Here is a 23,232-nt window from a genome sequence, read left to right as displayed (position 1 = left end):
GTGCTGTGAGTCCATTAAGGGGAGCTGTTCTAGTTTTCTCAGAAAGCACTCCAGGGGTCCAATGTCAGTGACAGCGTGGAGCTGGTCTGACCACTGGGTTGATCTTGGATGTCATCCCTGATGTGTTCTCTCAAATTAGCCACATCAGGAGTGAAGGACTCCCTTTCAACAGGGCTTATGCCTTTCACCTGTGTATCTATCTCATGCTTTCCTTCACTTTATTTTTCAGATGGGAACAGCGAGAGTTGCCCAATGGCCGTGTCTATTATGTTGACCACAATACCAAGACCACCACCTGGGAAAGGCCTCTTCCTCCAGGGTAAGGCATGGACAAACAAGACCTGAGACTCTAGAACTGGCACCAAGAGACCCAGTGGCGTCTCCACCACTAACTACTCTAGCCTACTCTTTATTTGCCCCCATTCTCTCCTTTCTCTCTCTTTTTTCCCCTCCTCCCATGGTCTTCCCCTTTTATATTCTTTCCCCTCTCTTCCTATTTTTCCTTCTCCCCTCATGCATTGGGTTGGCCATGACTGATGGCCCTGCACTTTAAGTGGTATTCAGAGCTACTATGGCTGTTGGATCCTGGAGGGAGGAGGGCTGAGAAGGCCTCCAGGGCCATCGCTGTCTCCATGCCCTCAGTCATTCACCTGCAGAGAGATCCTGTCGGGCCAGGTTTTCAATCTTTTTCTGCAGAGGTAGCAAAGTTCAGGGACAATTTATCCTGGGTCTGTTGATTGCTTTTTCTGTTCACTTTATCTTAATTCTGATCTTTCTTCTTAAGATATACTAGGAGTTTTAGAGCATCTCTGCAAGAAACTTGGGCATGGGGAGGCCAAGCTAGAAAGAGTGGTGGTGCATGTCACAGCACCCGGTGCCCAGCTGACCCCTGAAGACAGTGCACTTTTCGTTCCTCTGGGCTTTGCGAGAATGCAGCTTGAGTTCTCCAAAACCAGAGGATGAGTGAGGCTTCCAAGTGAGAGAAGACTATCCAACTTCAAGGAGGAGAGGTTTGGTTCCCTCTCTGCCAGGGACAGAAAGTTCTTTCCACATGTGTCTCCCGGCCCTGAGAGCTTTCAAAAGTGAATGTATTCTGCGCTTAGGAAAGAATCCCCTCCCAGTAAAGCAGCCGTGAAGGGCTCCTGCATAAAACATGAACACTTCTCCCTTCTCAGTTTGCGAGGGAGAGGATGTCAGCGGTGCAGGAGCCCCTGTGCTTTGTTTGGTTCAGCTATCAGGCGTGTGCCAGGTAAATACCACCTCACCTTCTGGTCCTACAAATTTCCATGGATGGGCTGTTCTCAGTTTGTTTTCCAGTAGAATGCTTGGGTTTTCCTTACCCTTCTGGAAATGAAATTCATAATCTGTCATCCTTAGTTTTTGCTCTGTTTCCTACTTTGACTCTAACTTCAGTGCAGTTACCGAAGTTAAACACTGACTTCTTAGGAAAAAAACTAAACACTTTTATTATGGAAATTACCATGGAAATTTTCAAATATGCACAAAGCAGAGAGAATCCCCACATATTCAACACTTAGCTTCAATAATTATCAACTCGTAGCCAGTCTTGCTTCATCTATACCAGGGGTTGGCAAGCTATGGGCCTGTGGACAAAACCCAGCCCTCCATTGGTTTTTGCAAACAAAGTTTTATTGGAACATAGCCACACTAATTTGTTTTCTTATTGCCTATGGCTGCTTTGTGCTCAATGGCAGAGTTGAGTAATTGTGACAGAGTCTGTATAGCCTGCAAAGCCTAAAATACATATTTACTTTGCGGCCCTTTATAGGAAATAGGTGTCACCTCCTGATCTGTAATCTGTACTCCCCCTCTCCCCATCCCATCCGGGATTATTTTGAAGCAAATCCCAGACATCATATAATTTTATCCATATTTTATATGTATTTCTAAAGAAAAAAGTTCTCTTATTTAAAATAAAACCATTATATTATTAACAGTATTTCCTTGCTATCATCAGGTACCCAGTCAGTAGTCAGATTTTTCCAGTTGTGTCACAAATTAATTATTGATTTTTAACAGGATGCATTTGCACACTTGTGCTTTGTGTATTTAACAACACATCTGTTTAAAAGCAGTGGCAACTCTGTAAGTGTGCTGGTTGCTGCCTCTTAACCTCTCTGGTCTATACATTATATAGGCCTTCACCTGGTGGACTTTCAGATGGAATCTAAATGGAGATATTTAATGGTATCTTCTAAGGATAGCTGAGGTTTTACTCTTCTTTAAGGATGGAGGTGGGATACTAGATTCAGCTTTCTTATTCTTAGGATAGTTTTAATGTTTTATGGGGAGATGGCTCAGCTGTGCACCCTATATAGCCTATTAGTTCTTTCTGAGTTTTAGGCCCAGACCTTTGAGTTCCTGGAATTTACTTCCGTTATGTCACAGGGAACCCAGAGAGAATAGAATGCTGAAGCTTTCATTGCTAGTTAATGGGAGAAGTTTCAATCTGGGGAAGTGGTGAGAGCAATCTTGAAACTAAGATTACCTCAGCAGACCTGGTCACTGAGGAGTGAGACTGAGCCAAAGGATTCACTTTATCAGGGCCACTACCCCCTTTTCTCAGACCCCTGGGACACGTGTATGATGATGACTTATTCTATCCAGGACCCAATAGCCGAGGATGAATGTGGTAATTTGCTTTTTAGTCACCCTTAGGTGGTGCTCAGACGAGAGGTGAGGAGGGAGAGTGATTCATCATCATAGATCACGGGGTTGGGAGGCCCCACAGAGGGAGATGGATCCAACTCAGTCTTGCAGGAAAAGCTGAAGGTGGACTTAAATAAGAATGGGAAGGTGATCCAGACTGGGGGAACAGTGTGAATGTAAAAGGTGTGGTTAAGGAATGATGCTTGGGGCAGTTTTGTTGGAGTGGAAGGTTTGTGTAAAACAAAGATGCTCAAAGTGTGTCCCTCAAGGCTTGTAGGTTTGGTGGAAATATCCTCTGGAACCAAAGAAGAAGGGTAACTGGGTTTCCAGCCACTGCTCTGTGATTGAGATTCTGCATAAGGTTTCATGTGAAATCAGGGGGAAGATTGTGCTGCTTAGAAGTTTGAAATTCACCAGTGCAGATTGAACATGTGTTTATTGCTATTCCTTCCTGAAAACTCACTAAAATGGCAATAAAGGTATAGAAAAGGTATAAACTGTCAACGATAAAGGAATGGAAAAGGAGAAACAGCGTATGGGAGATGCTAATCAAATTTTAGTTGCTGATAGATAAATGGCAGAGCTGAGAAAGCTGAAACCCACACCTACGGAGTGGGGTGTCTACCAGGAAGCCAGTTGATTTGCACCATGGAGCCCTGGAAAGCCTCAGCCGTGGGAGATGCGTGTGTGTGTGATGAAACCAGAAACCTGAAGTTCAGTTTGTAAATTTGTGCAGGAAAGAGATTCCTAGGTTGTCAACTACCATTCCCATCCCTCTGCCAAGGTGTGTGTGCACATATATATACACACGTGCACACACTTTCACACACATAACCTAAACACAGCCTTATTACTGCTGCTGGCATGAGAAGCAGAGAACTGGCCTGGGGGACATACAGCCATAGCTGAAGGCAGGGATGAACTCAGAAAAAAGTATTAAGTAGGGATGCTATTCCCAAGCTAAAAATGGGAGAGTATTTTTTGCTGGGGAAAGTGACTAGTCTAAGGGACGAGAACTACAGATAGTGATATTTGGGGATCTTCTAATGAAACAGCTGAGTGAAGCCACTGGTCGGCCAGCCCCCACCTGGGCACACAGAGCTTTCAGCCAGCGTTCAGTGGCTCACATTTATTTATTTATTTATTTATTTACTTACTTATTTTAATCCTCACCAGAGGATATGTTTTTATTAATTTTAGAGAGAGAAGACAGGAGAGAGAGAGAAGCATTGAGGTGAGAAACATCAATCGGTTGCCTCTGGTACGCACCCTTACCTAGGATCACACCCACAACCTAGATATGTGCCCTGACTGGGAATTGAACCTGCAACCTTTTGGTGCAGTCTAGTGGGTCCAATCCAGACAGAATCTGGGAACTAGCCATGAGGCTGGGAACTGCGTGAGGAGAAGCTATATCTAGGGAGGCTTTGACTTTAAAAGGATCATTAAAGAGGTGCAAACAAAAGTCATCTAGGAGTCTAACCCTGAAAACTGAGGAAGATACCAACCTGAAGCATGATAGTCATTTGAGTAAAATAAGAATTCAGGGAGAAGGTAGGGAACAAAGACACTCCAACAGTTTGGAGTCATATAATACAATCTATATTGGGTTCTCTTTGTAGGGGCTAATCCTGTTTTCTTCAGTGATATCTTTTCTTTTTATGTTTTTTGTTGTGTTTTTTTTGTTTGTTTGTTTGTTTGTTTTTTAAATATATCTTATTGATTTCAGAAAGGAAAGGCAAGGGAGAGAGAGCTAGAAACATCAATGATGAGAGAAAGTCATTGATCAGCTACCTCCTGCACACCCACTGCTGGGGATAGAGCCCACAACCCAGACATGTGCCCTGACCAGGAATCAAAGCCCACAGATCTCCTGGATCCTAGGTTGATGCTCAACTGCTCAGCCATGCTGGCTGGGCTTCAGTGATATCTCTTATTTTTTTATTTTATTTTTTAATTTTTTGATGCCTCTTATCTTTTTAAAACCGATTTTCTTTCCACCCCTTCTTCATACTTAGAGTGGAAAATTTCAAGCATACACCAAATTTGAGAGAAGAATACAATGAATTCCTTGTAACCCTCACCTGGTTCTAACAATAACATTTTGTTTCATCTGATCTCCCAGGAGAGGGGACCAACGCATTTTAAAGCAAATCCCAGATATCATATTCTTTGATCCATGAATACATCACATATGTCTCTAACAGATGAGATGTTTTCTTTAAGTAACCAAAATACTGTTATCCCACCCAACAAAACTAACACTATTTCCTTATTTCATGTCGTATCCAGTCTGGGTGTCATTTTTTCTAGTTGTCCTAAAAGTGTTTTTATACTTGATTTGTTTGAATCAGGTCCAAATTCAAGATCAAAACATTGCTTTTGGGCCCGGCTGGGCGTGGCTCAGCAGTTGGGCATTGACCTGTGATCCGGGAGATCGTGGTTTGATTCCGGGTCAGGGCACATGCCCGGGTTTCGGGCTTGATCCCCAGTAGGAGGCTTGCAGGAGGCAGCCGATCAATGACTCTCTCGTCATTGATGTTTCTATCTCTCTCTCTCTCTCTCCCTCTCCCTTCCTCTCTCTGAAATCAATAAAGATATATTTAAAAACAAAAAACAAAAACATTGCTTTTGGCTGATATGTCTCATAAGTCTCTTTCAACCTAAAAGTTCCCGCACCCTTTCTTATTTTTTTCAGGCCATTTATTTGTTGAAGATCCTGGGCATTTGTCTTGTTGAGTTTCTCATATTCTGGATGTGGCTGATTGTGATGTGGTGTAACACACTTCTCTGTCCCTTGTCTTTCCTGTAAACTGGTAGTTAGATATGATTAGATTCAAATTCACCTTTAAAAATGAAGTATAATTTACATACAGTGAGATACACAGATCTCAGATGTGCTGTTTGCTGAGTCTTGACAAATGCATATATACTCATGTAACCTATACCCCATCAAAATGTAAAACATTTTTATCACCCCATGAAGGTCCCTCTCTTATTTTCTTTTGATCACCTCTTCCTTGTGTATGTGGAAATGAAATTAAATCTATCAAGCACTGCTGAAGTTTTTACCATCTAGCCTAGCCCTGCCTTGTCCATGGGAGTTTTAGGACCAACTTTGGAAAGGTTGTTACTCAACGAAGATAATGTGGAGAGTTTTGCTGCTGTTTGCACCATCCTTCCCGTGACCACGCAGCATGTTTTTACTGGCATCTTATGTCAGGATAATTTCTGTTGCCAATGAAAAAACATGGGATCCAAATAGGCTTAAATAATGAAGATAATTTATTGGCTCATGTGTAGGCTTAAATAATGAAGAGAATTTAACAAAGTTCTGCATGTAGGTCCTAGTTTCAAGTGAAACCTGAGCTAGTAGCTCAACAATATCACCAAGGGGCTGGGTTTTTTTCTCTACTCTTCTGCTCTGCCATCTGCTGGGTCAACTTCATATTGTATTTGGGTCCAAGATGGCAACCAGTAGCTCCCAGACTACATGTGTTCTCAGTCATATCCCGCAAGGAAAAGAGACTATTTTTCCCAGAATTCCTAGGAAAATTCTCAAGATTCACCGATTGATCAGCAATTGCCCACTTCTGGTCTGGTCAACAGTTTAACTCCTGGGTTGGGAGTAGAGTCATCTTCCAGGACCATATAGATCACCTAAATGGGAATCAGGAGCTGGTGATAAGGAGGGATTGGTTGCTAAGGGTGCAACCACAAATGTCCACTATAATCTTCTAAGCCCCAGAAGCCTCCGTGATTGGGGCCTCCCTGGCTGTGCTACCCCGAGCAGCCAAGCTCCTGTGCCAGATACCACCCTTCGCTCTTCCTTGGTCCTTTCTTGTTAGCCATCCTGAGATTTTGCTAGAATTTGAAGGTAGGGGTGGAGTGGTCATTGTATTCATGCTGAGCTTAATGTTTCCAGCTGGGAGAAACGCACAGACCCCCGAGGCAGGTTTTACTATGTGGATCACAACACTCGGACCACCACCTGGCAGCGCCCCACAGCTGAGTATGTGCGCAACTATGAACAGTGGCAGTCGCAGCGGAATCAGCTCCAGGGCGCCATGCAGCACTTCAGCCAAAGATTCCTCTACCAGGTGAGAGGGCAGAATGTGCAGCTTTGGCCTGTTTGGTGAGCAGGGAAAACGTCAGTGCCCTGACCCTGGAGATTTTACTCATCACAGTGAAATTCCTCAAACTCCTGTGTTTCTAACTTGGTAACTCAATGCCCAACTCCTGTGCCTAAGAATTCAGTATGTCTGAAACTGAGTTCACCACCTTTCTTCCAACACTGAATTTCTCTTCTGGCCCTCCTAAGTCCATTTACCCTGACTTGAAACCTGGAGGTTGGCTGTGACTTCTGTTATACTTGACCTTTTCAAATCAAAGCAACCACCCAAATCCTTCTCTTTCCATTGCTACTGTGTTTCCTTAGATCTTTATTATCTGACAGATACTCAAGGATGGAGGGACCTTTAAAGTTCATCCAGATTAGGGGTTGGCAAACTATGGCTGGCTGACCAAACTGGCCCATGCCTGATTTTGTAAATAAAGTTTTATTGGCACATAAACATGCCCTGAAATTTGTATTGACTGTGGCTGTTTTCATGCTACAATAGCAGAGTTAAGTAGTCACAACAGGGACTATGTAGCTCATAAAGCCTAAGATATTTACTGTCTGACCCTTTACGGAAAAAGTTTATTGACCCGCCTGGTCTAGATCCACCTCCCTCTATCTAATACCTGATTTTCCTCTGACTCTCCCAACTGAATGTTTAGGGCAGCTTCTGAATTGTTCTCTCTGCCAACATTCTCACGTCTCCAATCCATACTGCCTGTTCCACCAAAGCAGCCTCAGATATCATTGTCATTTCATCACTTTTTAAAAAATCACTGGTGGTGGGGGGGGTTGTTTAAGAAGGCGGGTGTTGCTCTACATTTATTACTGTCATTTTTTAGCACTGGCTCAAAAACTTCTGTGGTCATTACCTACAGAATAGCAGTTAAATTTTCTACTCCAGAATTCAGAGTGCTGTGGTCCCAAATTAACTTTCTAATGGTCTCCCGCACTGTGAACCCTCTTAACTCACCTTCCTGAGTCTCTATTCCTTTAGAGCCCCCACCAGTATCATGCTGACTGGGGAAGCCCAGCCACACAACCTCTTTGGGAGGAGGAAGTGGGATTCCCAAGTTGGAACCCTGATTGCATTTTCTCATAACCTTGAACATGAAGTTTGGGATCTGTGTAGGATCCGCATAGGATGTGGTGGAGTGGAGGTTGGAAACTTTTTGAGCTGGTCCACAACATTTAATCACTGTGTTTAATCCACATTGTTGCTATTTGAAATGAATTTTAACCCCTCAACCCATTTCTAAATCAGATTCTACCTTAGTATGATGCTCAGAAAATCTTTAATTCCATTTAATTAAGTAGAGTTCATTATCAGCTTTGCCTTTGTTTGCAGCTCTATTTCTGCTCATTCAAAGCAGGAGCCACACCATTAACCATAAGACATGATGGTATCTCCTTGAGCTGGCTTGTCCCCTTTGCTGTCTGTGGGGGCTGATGCTCATTATATTGTGAGGAAACTGATGAGGACCTCAGTTTGCTTAACATGGGTGAGCAGAAAGCATGGTGTTTGTCACATTAAATGCATCCAAGAAAAGCAGCTGAAACACCCTGGTGTTCTACCAGGTGCAGCACTACTTATGTCCTTATACCAGGCCCCCCATTCCACAACCTGGTATCTGGTTCTGGCATGTTTCAAAATTGGATGGGATCTGGTCATTCTCTGCATTTCAGAAATTGTTCCTCTTGAGCTAGACCCCAAAGACCTTGCCTGCCATTTTCTTGGGTGGTTGTACCTGGAAAACTGAGAAGGTGTGGGCATCTTTGTCCTTTGACTTCAAGACAAGGACACATTTTAGGAATCTCACATGTTTCTGTCTCCCTGCGTGCACTCAACTTTTCAAGCTATAAAAGAATCCATTAAAGGAATTTTCTTTGTTGTCTACCATGTACCAAGTAAGTTCTGTAGGTTGACTGAGATATTTGGAGTGTGAAAGGGAAGATTGTGGAATTCACGTCTGCTTGGTCTTTGGCACATTCGTTCCGCTTACCTGCCTCTCTCATTTTAGCAGCATCATTCTGGGCCTGCAGAGGAAGAACTTCGACTTAGAGGGTCTCCTAGAAGTAAAAATAAAGTGCTAAAAAAATTTTCTTCCTAAGTGCTATAATATGGTTTTCTCAGCGTGGTTGGGGATTCAGGAGAGTTCTGGATGGAGGTGATGGTTCCTTTTTCTCCCTGAAACAAGACTCTTATTTTTTGGGTCAGCTTTCAATGTCTCTCTGTTGATTTCCCTCCCTGCTGGGTTTGGTTTGCCCCTCTTGTTTGCTATGGTGCCATGTCCTGGTTACAAGTAAGAAGAGTTACTTTCATGGAGTTATTTTGGGGTTTGGCCTTGGCCCAGGATTTGACTTGGTAGACTTAAGAGCTGATACTATACCAGTGGCTTCCCCTCCTCCTCCTCCTGTGGGGCTGAAAGTGAGACCTGTTCTTTGCTGCCCTGCAAAGAACACAAAATACAGTTCAAAATGGAAACCAAGGGAATCCCAGATCGCATCCTGCAATTCCTTCTTGCTGTCTGCCTCAATACACACCTTTTTCAGTCTCTGTTACTGCTCCCTTACTTCTGACATGTTTTCCTTTCCTAAGCTCCCAGCGCCTTTGTTGCTCATGATCGTCGTTCACATGCTTGTGTTCACTGTGCACTTTCACTTTGCTCTCTATTTCGGGTTCCCACTGCATCCACTGGGGATGCTGGGCCCGGCCGTGCACACTGTGCATTGCGACGGGACCCGTCTCACATCTGCTGCTATTTCTGTGATACCTCTTCCTTTGCTCCCACTTTGGTCTTCTCCTAATAACTGAAGGAGGTATCTAGTGTCGGCAGGATTGATGCAAATCATTCTTTGGCTCCTAATGTGAGGGCGCCAAATTGCATTATCCAGAAATAGATAGCTTGGCTCTTACTCCGCAGAGGGCCCCTTGGATTGAATTCTCAAGCACCTGGGTTTTGTTCTGCACCCACTGAGTGTATCATTGGGAAAAAAAAGGAGCCTGCCTTCCACACTGTAACCTTTATACCCTTCCCAGAGCCTTTCTTGCCCTCAGTTGTATTTACTAGACATTCTTTATTTCTGAGTTTGTATCTTAAAATATTGCTGGAACTTACTGCTTATTCCCTGAGGGAATTGAACTCACGTGAGCTGTTTGGCTTATGGCCTGTACCCCGGATCTCCCAACCCAGGGACACTCACCGAGAAAATTATTCAGCAGCTTTCCTTTCTGTTCCTAGTAATAAAGGAAACTGCATTGTCTCTTAGAGTCACCTGCACATCCTAGGATCTCTCTTCTAACTATAATCCCTCCATGCCCCTTTCTCTGCAATTTTCCACTGTGTGCCAGGGATCATTCACTTCGGGGAAGTGTGGTAGAAGGGAAGGGGCAATTGGTTGGCTCACTAGAGATGTGGGGTTTTGGTTTCCTGGCCATGATGGGTAGCTTTTATTTTTATTTCTCCTTGGCTTCTGTCAACTTCCTTTTCTTATTTCTCACGTTGTACTATGTACATTAGAGAAGAAACATCCAAAATAGTCAAGTACTTTGCTTTAACTGTAAGAGGTAAAATTGTTAATGCATCTTGGCTTCCAGTGACTCTGTTTCATGTGTTCGTGTGTGTCTGTCTCTGGTCTCTCCCCCTTCCCTCTCTGCTTCCTCTTCACTCTTCTCCAGGTGCTGGGGATGTGCATCTGATAGGGTGGGAAGAGGAGGATGCTGAAGAAATTTTTAAAAAACAACAATTTAACAAAGAGGGCCGACACTGTATGAAGTTTGTGACGTTAAAAAGCCATGGATTAAGAAAAGGGCTGATCATTTTTTTTATTCTCCTCCCTGTGTTTTGTATACTAGTCAGTGTTCATTTTGATGACTAATAGAAACCCACTTGGTTAAACTTAAGCAGAAAAAGAATTTATCAAATGGGAATTAACGGAACTAACAGAACGATGAAGAACCAAGCTCTGGCAGAAAACCAGGGGTAGGCCAGGCAAAAGAATAGTTTGCGTAGGACATCGCCCCCTCCATTGCTATTGAATACTTGATGCCCCAATGGGCTGTAGCCGCTACTGCAGCAGCGAGACGTGGCCAACAGCCCCATGCTTTCATGTCGGTCCCTGCAAGTTCAGTGTGGGTGCATCTGGTTGGCTGCTCTTAAGTCATGTGCCTATACCCTAGGTGCCATGGTATTGGGAAAGGGAATATTTGCTAGCTGATAAATATTTTTTGTTTGTAGTTTAGTGCAGGGCACAGAGGCTGTTAGTAAAGACATTTGGTCTTTTGATTTATATAGTTAAGCGATAGATGCCTATAAGTCCACTGAAACCAGTTGGTATCAGTTGGGAGCTAATATCCCATCAGAGCACCTGAATGCTTTGCAGATTGTCCACTCATTCCAAAAAAAAAAGACCTGAAGCAGCAAACAATTTTGCACCAAATGCTTCTTTTCAGTTCTTAAAATGACCTTTTTTGTGGTTCTTCTGCACGGTCATTGCTCCAGCTCAGTACTTACCCCGCAGCATTGTATTTGGCTTCGTTATCTGAAATGCATGCGTGTTTCACACGTTAGGTCCTTTCCTTCTGTTGCCAAAAGGTTCTGTGCCTACTGTTCGTATGTATGAACTACAAAACAAACTTGGAGGAACTTGGGTTTTATGAGATGCTGCACCCCACACCCAACAAAATGACCGCTGTGAATTCGGGAGGTCTTTTTCAGTAACCACCAGACAAACCTGAATTGTGGTGGAGGTACTGAGCACGTCCTCCACGTTACACTGGCAGTAACGTGCCCTAAATCGAGGACAGCCTGCTTCCCACACCTTGGTGCAGTTTCATTCTGCTGGGTTGGAGGCCCGTTGCTGAAAGGGGGCTCTGTCCCATCAAGGAACCTATGGTTTCAAGACTTAAACGTCTTTGTTGGAACTTGCTTTGGGAGAGTTGCTTGTGCTGCCACCTCGGAAAGAAGGTTTCTCTGTCCTTTCAGCTGGGGGGTGGAGGGTGGCTGTGAAAGGGGGTTCGTTGGCAGTTGAGTTCCACCAATGTTTTCTCAAGCCGAGACTGAGCTCCATTCATCCTCATGCCTGTGTGTGGCTCCAAAGGGGCCAGCCAAGCAGCTCGAAGTCTGCATTGAGAACTTGATCCCCTAATGTAACGATTAAATTTTAGTAAGTGAAATAAAAATGTTTCAGAAAAAGAGAGAGAGAGAGAGAGAAAGAAGGAAAGCTCAGAACAATACTTGTTTTATTTAACTATGAAGACTTTCTGACAGCACCCCCTTCCCCGCAGGATATGAGAACTCTCGGTCCACTGCAGCCCTGCCCTAGGGACCTTGCAGCAGAATTTGGCTGGGGGTGGGGGGTTCTAATGTAAACAGCGACCATGAAGTCCTGGAGTCAGCTCCCCTTCCTTTCTCCTGTCTCCCCTTCTCTCTTGCCACCTCGCCCCCAGCCCCACCTCCCAGACAGGCACAAGCAGAACACTGAGCAACTTCAGGTTCAGGCTGAGGAGAATAAAGGTGCTTTGTGAAGGGAAGCAAAACATTCCTGGGGGAGGTGAGGGGCCTGGGGCATGAATGTGCCCTCAGTCTGGGCTGATGCTGCACACCCTGCTCCCTCTCCCAGCGCACCCAGGAGGGAGGTGGAGGGAGGAGGGCCCAGCCCCCAGCCAGGAAGCTCTGGGCGTGGGCAGGGCTTGTGGGAATGATTTCATTGGAAAGGCCTGCGATATTTTTTCCCCTCCCGTGTGTGGTTCTTGGAGAAAGTTGGAGGTGGTGGTGATTTCAGTTGCCTTGGCCGCGGGGAGTAGGAGCTGAGCAGAGGCACTGGGCTGGCTGAGCTCGCCAGCAGTCCGGCTCTGGTCCCTTCGGCCATGCCTGGGGCCAGCCCGCTGCCTCCCGGGCCCTGGCCCACCTTCATCTGCGCACCTCTTCCTCCCCCTTACTCCACCCTTTCCAAAACCTATCTGGGTCCTCTGTGCGCAGGGTTCTTTTTCAGTTTTTCTTTTTGGAAAAGACCTTTGAGGGGAGCAGATGCCACCTAAGGCCCCACTATCTCCTCTACAAAGAGCCCAGATGTGGAAATGAATTGTTGGCATTTTTAGTTTTATCTATGAATTTATTTTTAACCATTGGCATTTTTTTAACTTCTGTGTTCTGCTGTGTTTCTTGTGTTTAGTCTTCGAGCGGTTCAACCGACCATGACCCACTGGGCCCCCTCCCTCCTGGCTGGGGTAAGTACTGAGCCCTGCTTCTGTGCCCTTAGCCTCCCTCAGCTGATGCTCCACCGTGCTCTGTCCCCTCCCTGAGAGTCTCCCTCACTCCCCTCCCTCGGTTTCCCCTTTCACTTCTCTCCAGCATGCTCTGTGGGGATGCCCCGTCAGAGAAATTGCAGGCAATGGAGCCAGAAGGCTGGGAAAGTAATGGAGTTCTCCTACGCTATAGCATTCACCTGCCGTAGCTGAAGGAGGGTGACCCTACGAAAGAAGTCCCCAGTGGCTGTGGTACTGTTGGGTTTTGGTCTGACTTTCAAGGTGTCTACCCAACAATCCATCCTGTCACTAAGACATTTTGATGCTGGCTGACTCCCAGATGCATTTGTTTCAGGTCTGTGGCCATGTGATTGAAAGGAGGCACCTTACCAAACCTTCCTTTGCAACTGAGATGTTGGAAGACTTCAGCCTAATTTTGACTAATGGAATTCACTTTTTGGGGGGACACAGCTGTGTAAGGGGCCAGAGGGAAGCCAGCTGAGCATGGGGTGGCAACTCTATGAAAGTACATCACTGGATTCTCCTTGTCATTGGCAGCTGCCTCCTACCTATTCTAAGTCCTTGGTGTGATTTGCAATAGTGAGTTAGATGGGCATCTATGACTTGAGAGAAATTACAGACTTTATGGCTATTTCAGGAAGGCATGGTCATGCAAAAAGGGGTCATTAGAGATGGTGAGACTCAGGGCTTTCTGTAGCTCTCTGAGCTGGGTCAGGGTTTTGTTCAATCGGCAAGAGTTCCTGGGAGCTAAAGAGGACCGTTTTGGCAGGAATTGGCATGTTTTGGGTTTAATTGATTGGTTAGGGCAGTAGAAAACAGTAAATGCAGGTTTGGTGGTATTCACAGATGGTATTAAGTTGGGCAGGGGCGTGCTCCCCATTGAAGATGGAGAAGCTGACAATGACAGGTTGAGCATCTAATCCTCATGGTGCAGACACAACTACTCCCTGGTAGTAATTTACGAGGTTGCATCAACCCCCTAGGACCTGTAGGGTATCACTTAGTGAATGACCACTGCATTCCAAACACTGGAGGGACCTCCTCCTCCTAGTGGGATGTATCAGGGAGGCCTCTACACAATTCTTGATTTTCCTGGGGAATCCCTTCCAAATGCATGTGATCTACCTTGCTCCCTGAGCTGATGAAAGGCCATTGCTATCTCAGAGTTTGGCAGCAAGTCAAATGTGAGGGAGTCCAGTATAGAGTTCCTAGCCAGATAGGGGGAAACTCAACAGATTAAACAGGACTCTGTAATGCTATTTGGCAGCCAGTAGACACTGTGACCCAGAGCTGGGGACCCAGAGTGGTACCTTTCTCTGTAGTCAAGTAATTTATTCTGTACCGGTTTAGCTAAATGATGATCACCAAGTAAGAGGAGCTATAGGGACTTATAAACAGCTCCCAGAAGCCAAGTGTGAAATATGTGAGATGGGAGTAGGGGCCATGGTTGGAGTCAGTGCTGTTTACGAATGAGGAGGAAAACACACAAGACGACAATGGTATGTACCTGAGAAAGAAGAACATCTGGCCAAGGGCCAGGGAATCTTCCTAATCAGATCGTTTGGGCTTTGTGTTGGCTTCTCCAAGGCCGGTGCAGGGCCACTTCCCCAGGGAGAGTTGAACAGAAAGAGCAGCAAAACTAAATGAGAATTGCATTTAGCATGAGACTTCTGTCAAGTCTACTGTGTTCTGCTGTCAGTCCTGCATCCCTTTCTGCTCCCCCATGAGAGACCCCATGGTCCTTCCTGAGCATCGGCTCAGTACTCAGGACCTCTCAGTTTTAGATCCACATCTCTTCAGCTGCCCTGACCTTGGGCGTATGACCGAATGTTCGCGAGTCCATTTCTCCCTAAATGAGGTTGAGCTAGATGTTCTCAAGGACTCTCCTGGCCTCCCCACAATGAAGTTGTATTCAGCAAAGCAGTTCCGGTGGACCATGAGAGGCCCTCCATGCAGGGAACTGCCAGAAGCAAGGGCGCAGGCCTCAGACTGACTGGACAGGCCCCCAGCCCCGTGGTTGGTGAGGATTTAGTTCAAAGCTAAGTCTCTGGCCGGGAGCAGCCCCTCCCTCCCTGCAGAGCCCTTTCGGGAAGCTGTCTCCTGTGGGACAGTCCCACAGCTTCTCTATAGCAATTCTGGGCACCTTTTTTTCCTTTTGTTTGTGTCTTTAAAATGTTTGTTGAGTGATGGATACCAGGTAAGGTAGACAGAGACCAAGAGCCTGGGTTGATATTGGGAATGTTGCACCCTGGTACTTGAGGGGAGGGGGCTGGGCCTCCCAGTTCTGCTCCTTTTCAGTGTTCGGTTTCCCTTTTAGCTTCTGGAACTGATTATTTTTATTTCTTTAATTTTGCCTTGTTGTCGGAAGTGAGAGAGGGCCATTAGCATCATTTGTTTTCAAGACAGAAACAGCCTTGAAGGCTCAGAAACTTCCTGGGAAAGGTGACCTGTCATGGGTTCTGAGCCTTGCCCTTAGTTTTGCCTGCCATCCAGAGCTGATGGGGTGACTCTTTTAACCTTTTTCAAAGTCTGGAATCCCCTAGAATTGGGTCTGCCCCTGACGCCCAGACTCCCGCCCTGGAGGACCCCAGAGCCATCATCAGTGCACTGGTAAAGGGCAGGAGAGTAAAGATTGTCCAGAGGAGAGAGGAAGAATTTCTGAGATCTCCCAACACTGCCCTGTCTGGAAGGATGCACTTAGGTGTAAGGACTAGATGGGTGTTGTAAGTGCCGCAGCCCCTGGCATTTTGCACATATGCAACCTAGAGGTTTGGCTGGGATGTGAGAGTTTTAGAACAAAACTTTCCCTTTGAGCAGGAGAAAAAAGGTAAAGTAGAGGGTACATAGGCTCTGAGTGCTGATCAGAGAGGTATAAGGGAAAATGTAGCCCCACAGGCGCCTGGGTCCCTGCACTCTGTGTGCAGAGCTGTTGCAGCACCAGAGACCAGCTATCACAGATTTGGTGGGGCTGGGACCAGGGTTGAGGGGCGCCTGGTGGGGGTGGGACCTCAGTTGAGGGGAGGCTGGCTGTGCCTCCACTTTGCACACAGCTGGATGCAATTATGGCTCTGGTTTTAGCCGGCCACTCCCCCTCCATGTTGCCACACTGCTCCCCTCCCTCCAACAAACCAAAGACAGTGCTTGATCCTGAGTTGGAAATGTGTCTGTCCCTCCCCCACTCCCCAATAGGGAAAGATTCTCTTTGTCTTTTTTGCCTGTGACAGATGTGTGTGAGCCAGGCTTTCACTGGTTACACTTCTCTAACAGGTCGGGGACAGCGCAGAAAGTCGGACCCAGCACCTGGAAGGAGGCAGCCAGAGGGGAGAGAACATGGCTCAAAGCATCCCAGTCTGATTGTCCTCTTTTCTGTCTTCCCCCTGGCAGAGAAGAGACAGGACAATGGACGGGTGTATTACGTGAACCATAACACACGCACCACCCAGTGGGAGGACCCGAGGACCCAGGGGTAAGAGCTCAGGCTGGGAGGGGTGGGTGGGCCCTGTGTAGCTCCAGCATTGGCCAAGTGGCTTGGACTGCATTTGTCTTCTGTGGCCAATGTTCTGGGACCTTCAGCCTCATACGAGTGTCAGCCTATTGAGAGCCTAAAAGTGAGGTCCTTAAATTGACCTTCCTGGCATATGGACAGTGGCCTGCAGGGTCTCAGTGCTGATTATGCAAGCTGCTGATAACATGACTTCACCCTATATGTCACCCCCCCCACCCCCCAGAAGCTAGTCTGGGACTGGGGCAGTTGGTGCCTCAGGGTTGCTGGTGCCCACTCAGGCCATCGCCATGGCCACCTAGAGCTAGTTCTTTGGCCTTGAGACAGTAAATGACCTGTTTCTTCTGTAGAACTGTCCTCACTTGGGTGGTGCCAGGTATATTTCCTCAAGGCCCACACTCAAGTTTTGCAGAGCCTGGGGTGAAAGCAGAGAGAAAGGAGCACTTTGGAGACCCCAGCCTCCTAAGCATTGAGGCCCAGAAGGTGAGGCTAACCCTTTAACCCCCCTTTCCTCATGTTTCCAGGATGATCCAGGAACCAGCTCTGCCCCCAGGGTGGGAGATGAAGTATACCAGTGAGGGGGTGCGCTACTTTGTGGACCACAATACCCGTACCACCACCTTTAAGGATCCTCGCCCAGGGTTTGAGTCAGGGTAAGGACTTTCCACAGGCGACAGACTGCAGTTATCTGTTAAGCACAGGCCCAGTTTATCTGTGTTGAGCTACTCTTACTGCCCTCTAGTGGCCAATTTCCACGCCACTTTAGCAGGGCTAGGGAGGGAAGGGGCCACCCTATTTATTCAGAGTAACACCAGTGGTGTCTGTCTGTCTGTCTCTCTCTCAAAGCAAGTCTGGCTTTATTTCTAGGGTGTGTTTTTTTTATCATATCTGCCGAAGATTTTAATGGCAGTCACTTCCTTTCTTTTATGCCTTACCTTACTGGTCTTTAACATAGCACCAGGTTTCCTTAGGGCTAACAAGATACGTTGCTAATATTTGAGAAATCACATAGATTCCAGAACTTCTTTGCTCTTCCTAGGACGAAGCAAGGTTCCCCTGGTGCATATGACCGAAGTTTTCGGTGGAAGTATCACCAGTTCCGTTTCCTTTGCCATGTGAGTTCTGGTACTGGGCCCTCCCCTGGAGGTTGGGGTTGTGGAGTTATTTCGGCACAATTTCCCAGCCCAGTAGCAGCCTGGTTAGGTGGGGGCAGGTCACTTGTTTGACCTTGAGCAGTTGTTTGATGTCTCCAGGAAGCCAGTTCCCATTTCTGGGGACCAGGCTCTCCTCCCACGGCCCAGGGAGAGAGGGAAACCTGTTCATGCAGACAGGAGACCAGACTGAATAATTACCTCCTGAGGCCTGATTCAAGGTTTGTTTTTTCTCTTTTCAGTCAAATGCCCTCCCCAGCCATGTGAAGATCAGCGTTTCCAGGCAGACACTTTTTGAGGATTCTTTCCAGCAGGTTAGAAAATAATTATGTTGTCTAAGACCAGAGGCAGGCAGAAGTCCCCCTCCCACCACCCTATCTTCTATCACATGGTCTGTTAAACCCGCACGGAAGTTTCTAAGGCCTGGGCCTTGGTGAATGGTGTCTGCCCACTGCCCCCAGGCTGCCATGGAAGGGAGAGTGGCAGACTGGCCACGATGCTCTGTCTCCCTAGATCATGAACATGAAACCCTATGACCTGCGCCGCCGGCTCTACATCATCATGCGTGGCGAGGAGGGCCTGGACTACGGGGGAATTGCTAGGTGAGCTCGGTGCCCCGGGAAAGCTTCACTGCACCCCACTTCCCCAGGCTACTGGGCCCATGGCCAGAAAGCTGCCCCCTTCTTGCTCAAATTGATGGCCAGCCAGTGCCCTTATGCTCCTTCAGGAGTGGGCACTGGTATGGCCAGTTCCAATGGTGCTGGAGCTGGGTCCCAGGATCCCCTGCTGGGCTAGGTACTAACCCTTTAGTTACTAGGTCATGAGGAGGCTGGGGGCTTTACAGGGAGGGCTCAGGACAAGAGCTCTTTCACCAACCAATATGTCATTATTCCTGAACGTTAACGACCAGTCCACTGCATCTGTGGACAGTGGTTAACTATCAGTGCCATGTAGCTGTTCATTAAAATCACCCATGGGTGTCTCCTACTCTTAAGGCAGCTGGGGCAGGTTAAGTGGGGCATCTTGGTGTACACCTGACATGTATCACCCCTGTCAAAATCCAGAGGGCCTTGGTCAGTATCAAGCTGCATGTCATGTGCACGGGATTAATAAAATTCAAATGGCTGATACAACCCTAAGAAGAGCCCAAAGCATTGTCTTGCCCTTGCCACAGTCCACCTACAAAAGTTAACAGACTCTGGAAAAAACATTGCCTTAGACAATGGGGCTGAAAGGCCCTGGCAGAGAGGAGGAGTATCTTAACCTGTGGTGACCGCTCAGTTCACTCACCTCTCACAGAGTGGGGACATCTTGCTTGGTGTTGGGTTAATTTGCTGCTGGTCCTCTGTTTGTTGGTGGCTTTGCCCTCTGTGTTGGCCCCGGTGGATTGATTGCTCTCTTTCCCATGGTGACTTGGTGACCTCCTCTCCAGGCTCTGCTTGGTGGGCTTCTGGTGTGGCTCCCGCCCTGTGTGTGTCTGTCTCTCTGTGTCCTGCCAGTGGTTTTACCCTATGGTAGGTTACGTCATGCTGTTCTACCACAGGGTAGAACCACGGACAGGATACCGGGGCACCCTCTGCATCGAAGGACTCCTCATCTGCTCGGCCACAAAGAGCCCAGCAGCCAGGGACTGGCCCCGTTGGGATGTCCCCCTGCTGGTTTAGCTGAAGCCAAAAAGGACTCTGAATTCTGGTTTGAGGCTTGTAGCCAGGGTGCAAAAAGATGCTAAGGCATGGGTGTTGGTTCAGATGAATGTGTGGAAGTACGAGAAAGGTCTGGTAATGGGGCCGGGGGGCGGGGGGGGAGGGCAAAGTACAAGGGAATACAGAGTTCATGCGTCAGGAGTTAGGAACGTATTACCATGTGTTCATGCTATGCTGCCTGCTCAGGTTGGGTGGAAGCAGAGTGGCTGCTATTCATACAGCACCTTTGCAAGATTTAGAAAAAGATGTCCTTTCTCAAGACACTTCCTTGTTGGGAAATGGTCACAATATTCTGACTTTATCAGAAAAAAACCACTTGGCAGCTAGTCGCAAGAACATTGTTGCAATAAATGTGCAAATCTATGATATTTTACGGTAGTACCCTGGTGTAGTGCACAGCTTACACAACTGTGCATGGTGCCCCCAGGGTGCAAGGAGCCCCATTGCCATTAAGATGCCCAGGATATCAGACATGAAGTCCTGGAACGCACCACCTGGGAGCCGGCATGCACACACGCACATTCTCCTGAGCTCCATCCTCAGGTGTGGCTGTCGTCCTTGTTCGTTCTGGGTCTGACCCCACCCTGTTCACTGACCCGCTGTTACTGCAGGTTAGCCCAGGTGCTGATCCCAGTGGGCTCGACTCCCCAGGACACGTGTCTCCAGAATAGCTGAAACAGGAGGGCGGAGGAGAGTCGCGCCTCCAGTGCTGGTGTGCAAGGGAGGACCTGCTAGTCCTATTTTTCTCTCTTCTCTCACAGAGAGTGGTTTTTCCTCCTGTCCCACGAGGTGCTCAACCCCATGTATTGTTTATTTGAATATGCTGGGAAGAACAATTACTGCCTGCAGATCAACCCCGCCTCCTCCATCAACCCTGACCACCTCACGTACTTCCGCTTTATTGGCAGATTCATTGCCATGGTAAGATGCACTGCCATGGTAAGATGCATTGCCGTGAGACCTCTGGGGCGGGGGAGTGGCAGCTGAGGAGGCCAGACCCTACTAACCAATAGTTGCCCCACCCTTATCCTCACAGTGCTCCTAACTAAACATGCAAAAAGCTAGAGTTCTGGAGATAGTTCAGAGTTCTCAGTGCCCACCCAGGGGCATTGAGAGGGTTTCTACCTGCTGATCTGTGGAGGACTTGTTGAGTGAAAGCCCAGGTCCCCCACAACACCGGCTTCACTGAATATTCAAAAGTGCTCTGTTGAGGGTGTTGGGATGATGGGCTAAGCACTTCCATAACTGCCCATCTGCTGCCCATCTCTGGGGGTGCCACTGTCTGTCACAACCCAGGGCGGGGGAATTTGGGAGTGTCCTTCTGTGATACTTGGGCCTCTGACAGCGGATGTGGAACCTGCACTAGCTTAGAAAAGACCCTAGTGGACCAGTTGGTGCCTGATGTAGGCGGCATCCATCAGGAGCTGGGCAAGGTAGGGAAGGGGGAGTTGCATGCATCATCTGTATTCGCCTAGAAATAGGAATATAACGTGAATGAGGAAGAGGGTCATGGCCCATGCATCCTGTTGAGTGTCTTGCGAGTATGCAGAACCAGGACTGAGGAGGGAGAGCCCATGGGAGCCACAGTCCCATGCCATCTGTATTTAGTAGTTTGAGATGTTTCCCTGCTAACTTGCCTTTGCTTCACCCTGTTCCCCTCTCAGGAGGACCCAAGAGCCCATGACTAAATATGTCCCTTTCCTTGGTCTGGAAGTTTTTGGCCAAGGTGTTGGGCTCAGGAAGTGGGCACATTTTTCCCAGGTCTAGAGACCTGCCTGGCCCAGAAGCCGACAGGCCAGGCCAGTAAAACCCTAGACTATTACTCACCGCTGGCCCGCCAGCTCTCGCCATCAACGGCGTCTGCATTATTTTTGGCTGCCTGTACTGCCCAGCTCTGGGCGTCAGTGAGTCAGGGCTGCCACCTGGAGCTGTGTTCACCGAGTCTTCTCTGTGAGTGTGGGGCACATTTTTGCTGGAGCAGGGAGCTGGCAGCCAGGTATGCTGGGCAGGTAGAGGGCCTAGAGGTGAGTTCCTGAGTCACCCAGCTCTGCTCCATCCCTGTGGTCTGCAGGTGAGATTAGAGTCTGTCGCAAGGTCCCAGTCAGGACAAAGAGCGTTGCTTATTTCCCAGACTCTCCCTTTGGATCCAGTTGGGTGCTGGGTGCTGACTGAGGTGCTCTCTGGGACAGAGGGACACTGACAGTGACCAGGCTTTGATACAGAGCATACTAGAGCCTGCCTTGGGAACACCAAATCTCTGCTATGTCTCTTCCTTCCACAGGCTCTATACCATGGAAAGTTCATTGACACAGGCTTCACCCTCCCTTTCTACAAGAGGATGCTCAACAAGAGACCAACCCTGAAAGACCTGGAATCCATCGACCCCGAATTCTACAACTCTATCATCTGGATCAAGTGAGTCCCCTCGCTTGCCCCTTGTTGGGAGGAGAGGGATCTCTGGTTGGGAGTAGGTACCCATGGCCTTTATTTTCTCTGCCATAGTGGCCCCGACCTCTTACCCAGGTTATACAAGTTCTTGTGGAGATGCTCAGCTTCTAGGGCCCCCATAGATCAGCTCCAGAATTCTCTCCTTTCATCAGGGAGAAGGCCTGGGCCACTGTCCTGGGTTCTGGGCCACCTTTGAGTTCTTGTGTTCCATGGGCACTGAAAGTGAGTGATGGAGTAGGATCGAGAGAAGATGCTTCTAAGACAGACTTCTTCCCTCTTGTGCTCTCGTGCCCCCAGAGAGAACAATCTAGAAGAGTGTGGCCTAGAGCTGTACTTCATCCAGGACATGGAGATTTTGGGCAAGGTGACAACCCACGAGCTGAAAGAAGGTGGTGAGAGCATCCGAGTGACAGAGGAGAACAAGGAGGAGTACATCATGTAAGTCAAGTGCTAGGAGGCCAGGTGGGGTGGAGGGGCAGAGACACAGCGGCTGCAGAGAAGGGGTTTCCTGCTCCTGTTTCTGGGTGCCCTCTTCAGCCAGGCCCCATGCGTGGGCCATGGGTTACCAGGGATCATAGAAACCTCCCATCTTACATGGGCTTTAGATGGCTGCCATGGCTGGTCGCATGCTGACCAGAGCTGGAGGAGCCAGAGCTCAAAGCCAGAGCCCAGTACAGCTCCCGTTTGCTCTCCTTTTCCCCATGTGGTGGACTTCCTGACTGCAGGTCCGAAACTTAGACATCTCTCTTTTTTCTCCTAACTGGAAGGGTTTCTGTGTCCTGTGTGCTTAAACCCACTATTTCACGTACGTGTGTGCATGTTCTTCAGGTCTCTTGGTTTAGTCTTTTAACATCTATACGCCTGAGGCTCATTCGACAGCAGGAGGAGGAGGTGGTGATTTCAAAGCCTCATGCATCTCCGGGTTGCTGTGAGGTTTAAGAGGTTCTGCTCTGGGGCCAGTAGCCTCCAGGACTCGCGGTGCCAGAAGTCGAGTCTCAGCAGATTCCTCTAGGATTCACTGACAGCCGGTCTTTGGTTTTAGGCTGCTGACTGACTGGCGTTTCACCCGGGGCGTGGAGGAGCAAACCAAAGCCTTCCTGGACGGCTTCAACGAGGTGGCCCCCCTGGAGTGGTTGCGCTATTTTGATGAGAAAGAGCTGGAGGTGAGTGAGAAAGTTGTTGGGACCCTAAGCCCCTGCCTCTGGGGCAATACTGCCCTTTGATAGCCTCACTGCAGACCCACAGAAACTCCCAGTAGAACCCACACTCCCCAGTACTGTGGAAGCAGGCGAATAACTTTGATTTGGGTCCTCACACCCACCCCTCCCTGTGCCCTGGTTTGAGGAAGTCCATGTGCAAGATCTGTGTCA

At 47.9% G+C, this 23,232-nt stretch overlaps 1 protein-coding gene across 2 annotated transcripts in view; it reads left to right on the top strand.

Annotated features, from left to right (window-relative positions):
• Positions 1 to 23,232, top strand: part of WWP2 (WW domain containing E3 ubiquitin protein ligase 2) — a 108,185-nt gene that overhangs the window by 81,056 nt on the left and 3,897 nt on the right. The window contains exons 8-19 of one of the 2 annotated variants that reach the window (XM_016200820.2): positions 230 to 319; positions 6,596 to 6,770; positions 12,965 to 13,019; positions 16,443 to 16,524; positions 17,085 to 17,213; positions 17,600 to 17,675; positions 17,954 to 18,025; positions 18,225 to 18,313; positions 20,176 to 20,335; positions 21,696 to 21,829; positions 22,160 to 22,300; positions 22,905 to 23,025. In XM_016200820.2, the coding sequence (XP_016056306.2) occupies positions 230 to 319; positions 6,596 to 6,770; positions 12,965 to 13,019; positions 16,443 to 16,524; positions 17,085 to 17,213; positions 17,600 to 17,675; positions 17,954 to 18,025; positions 18,225 to 18,313; positions 20,176 to 20,335; positions 21,696 to 21,829; positions 22,160 to 22,300; positions 22,905 to 23,025 (1,324 nt within the window). Of the gene's footprint in view, positions 1 to 229; positions 2,686 to 6,595; positions 6,771 to 12,964; positions 13,020 to 16,442; positions 16,525 to 17,084; positions 17,214 to 17,599; positions 17,676 to 17,953; positions 18,026 to 18,224; positions 18,314 to 20,175; positions 20,336 to 21,695; positions 21,830 to 22,159; positions 22,301 to 22,904; positions 23,026 to 23,232 lie in introns of those variants that run through there. The other variant, XM_087827490.1, reaches the window with a different exon arrangement.

This window comes from Miniopterus natalensis, chromosome 18 (genome assembly GCF_054644295.1).
Source record: "Miniopterus natalensis isolate mMinNat1 chromosome 18, mMinNat1.hap1, whole genome shotgun sequence".
Classification (NCBI taxonomy): Eukaryota; Metazoa; Chordata; class Mammalia; order Chiroptera; family Miniopteridae; genus Miniopterus; species Miniopterus natalensis.
This window is presented reverse-complemented; position numbering and strand designations above follow the sequence as displayed.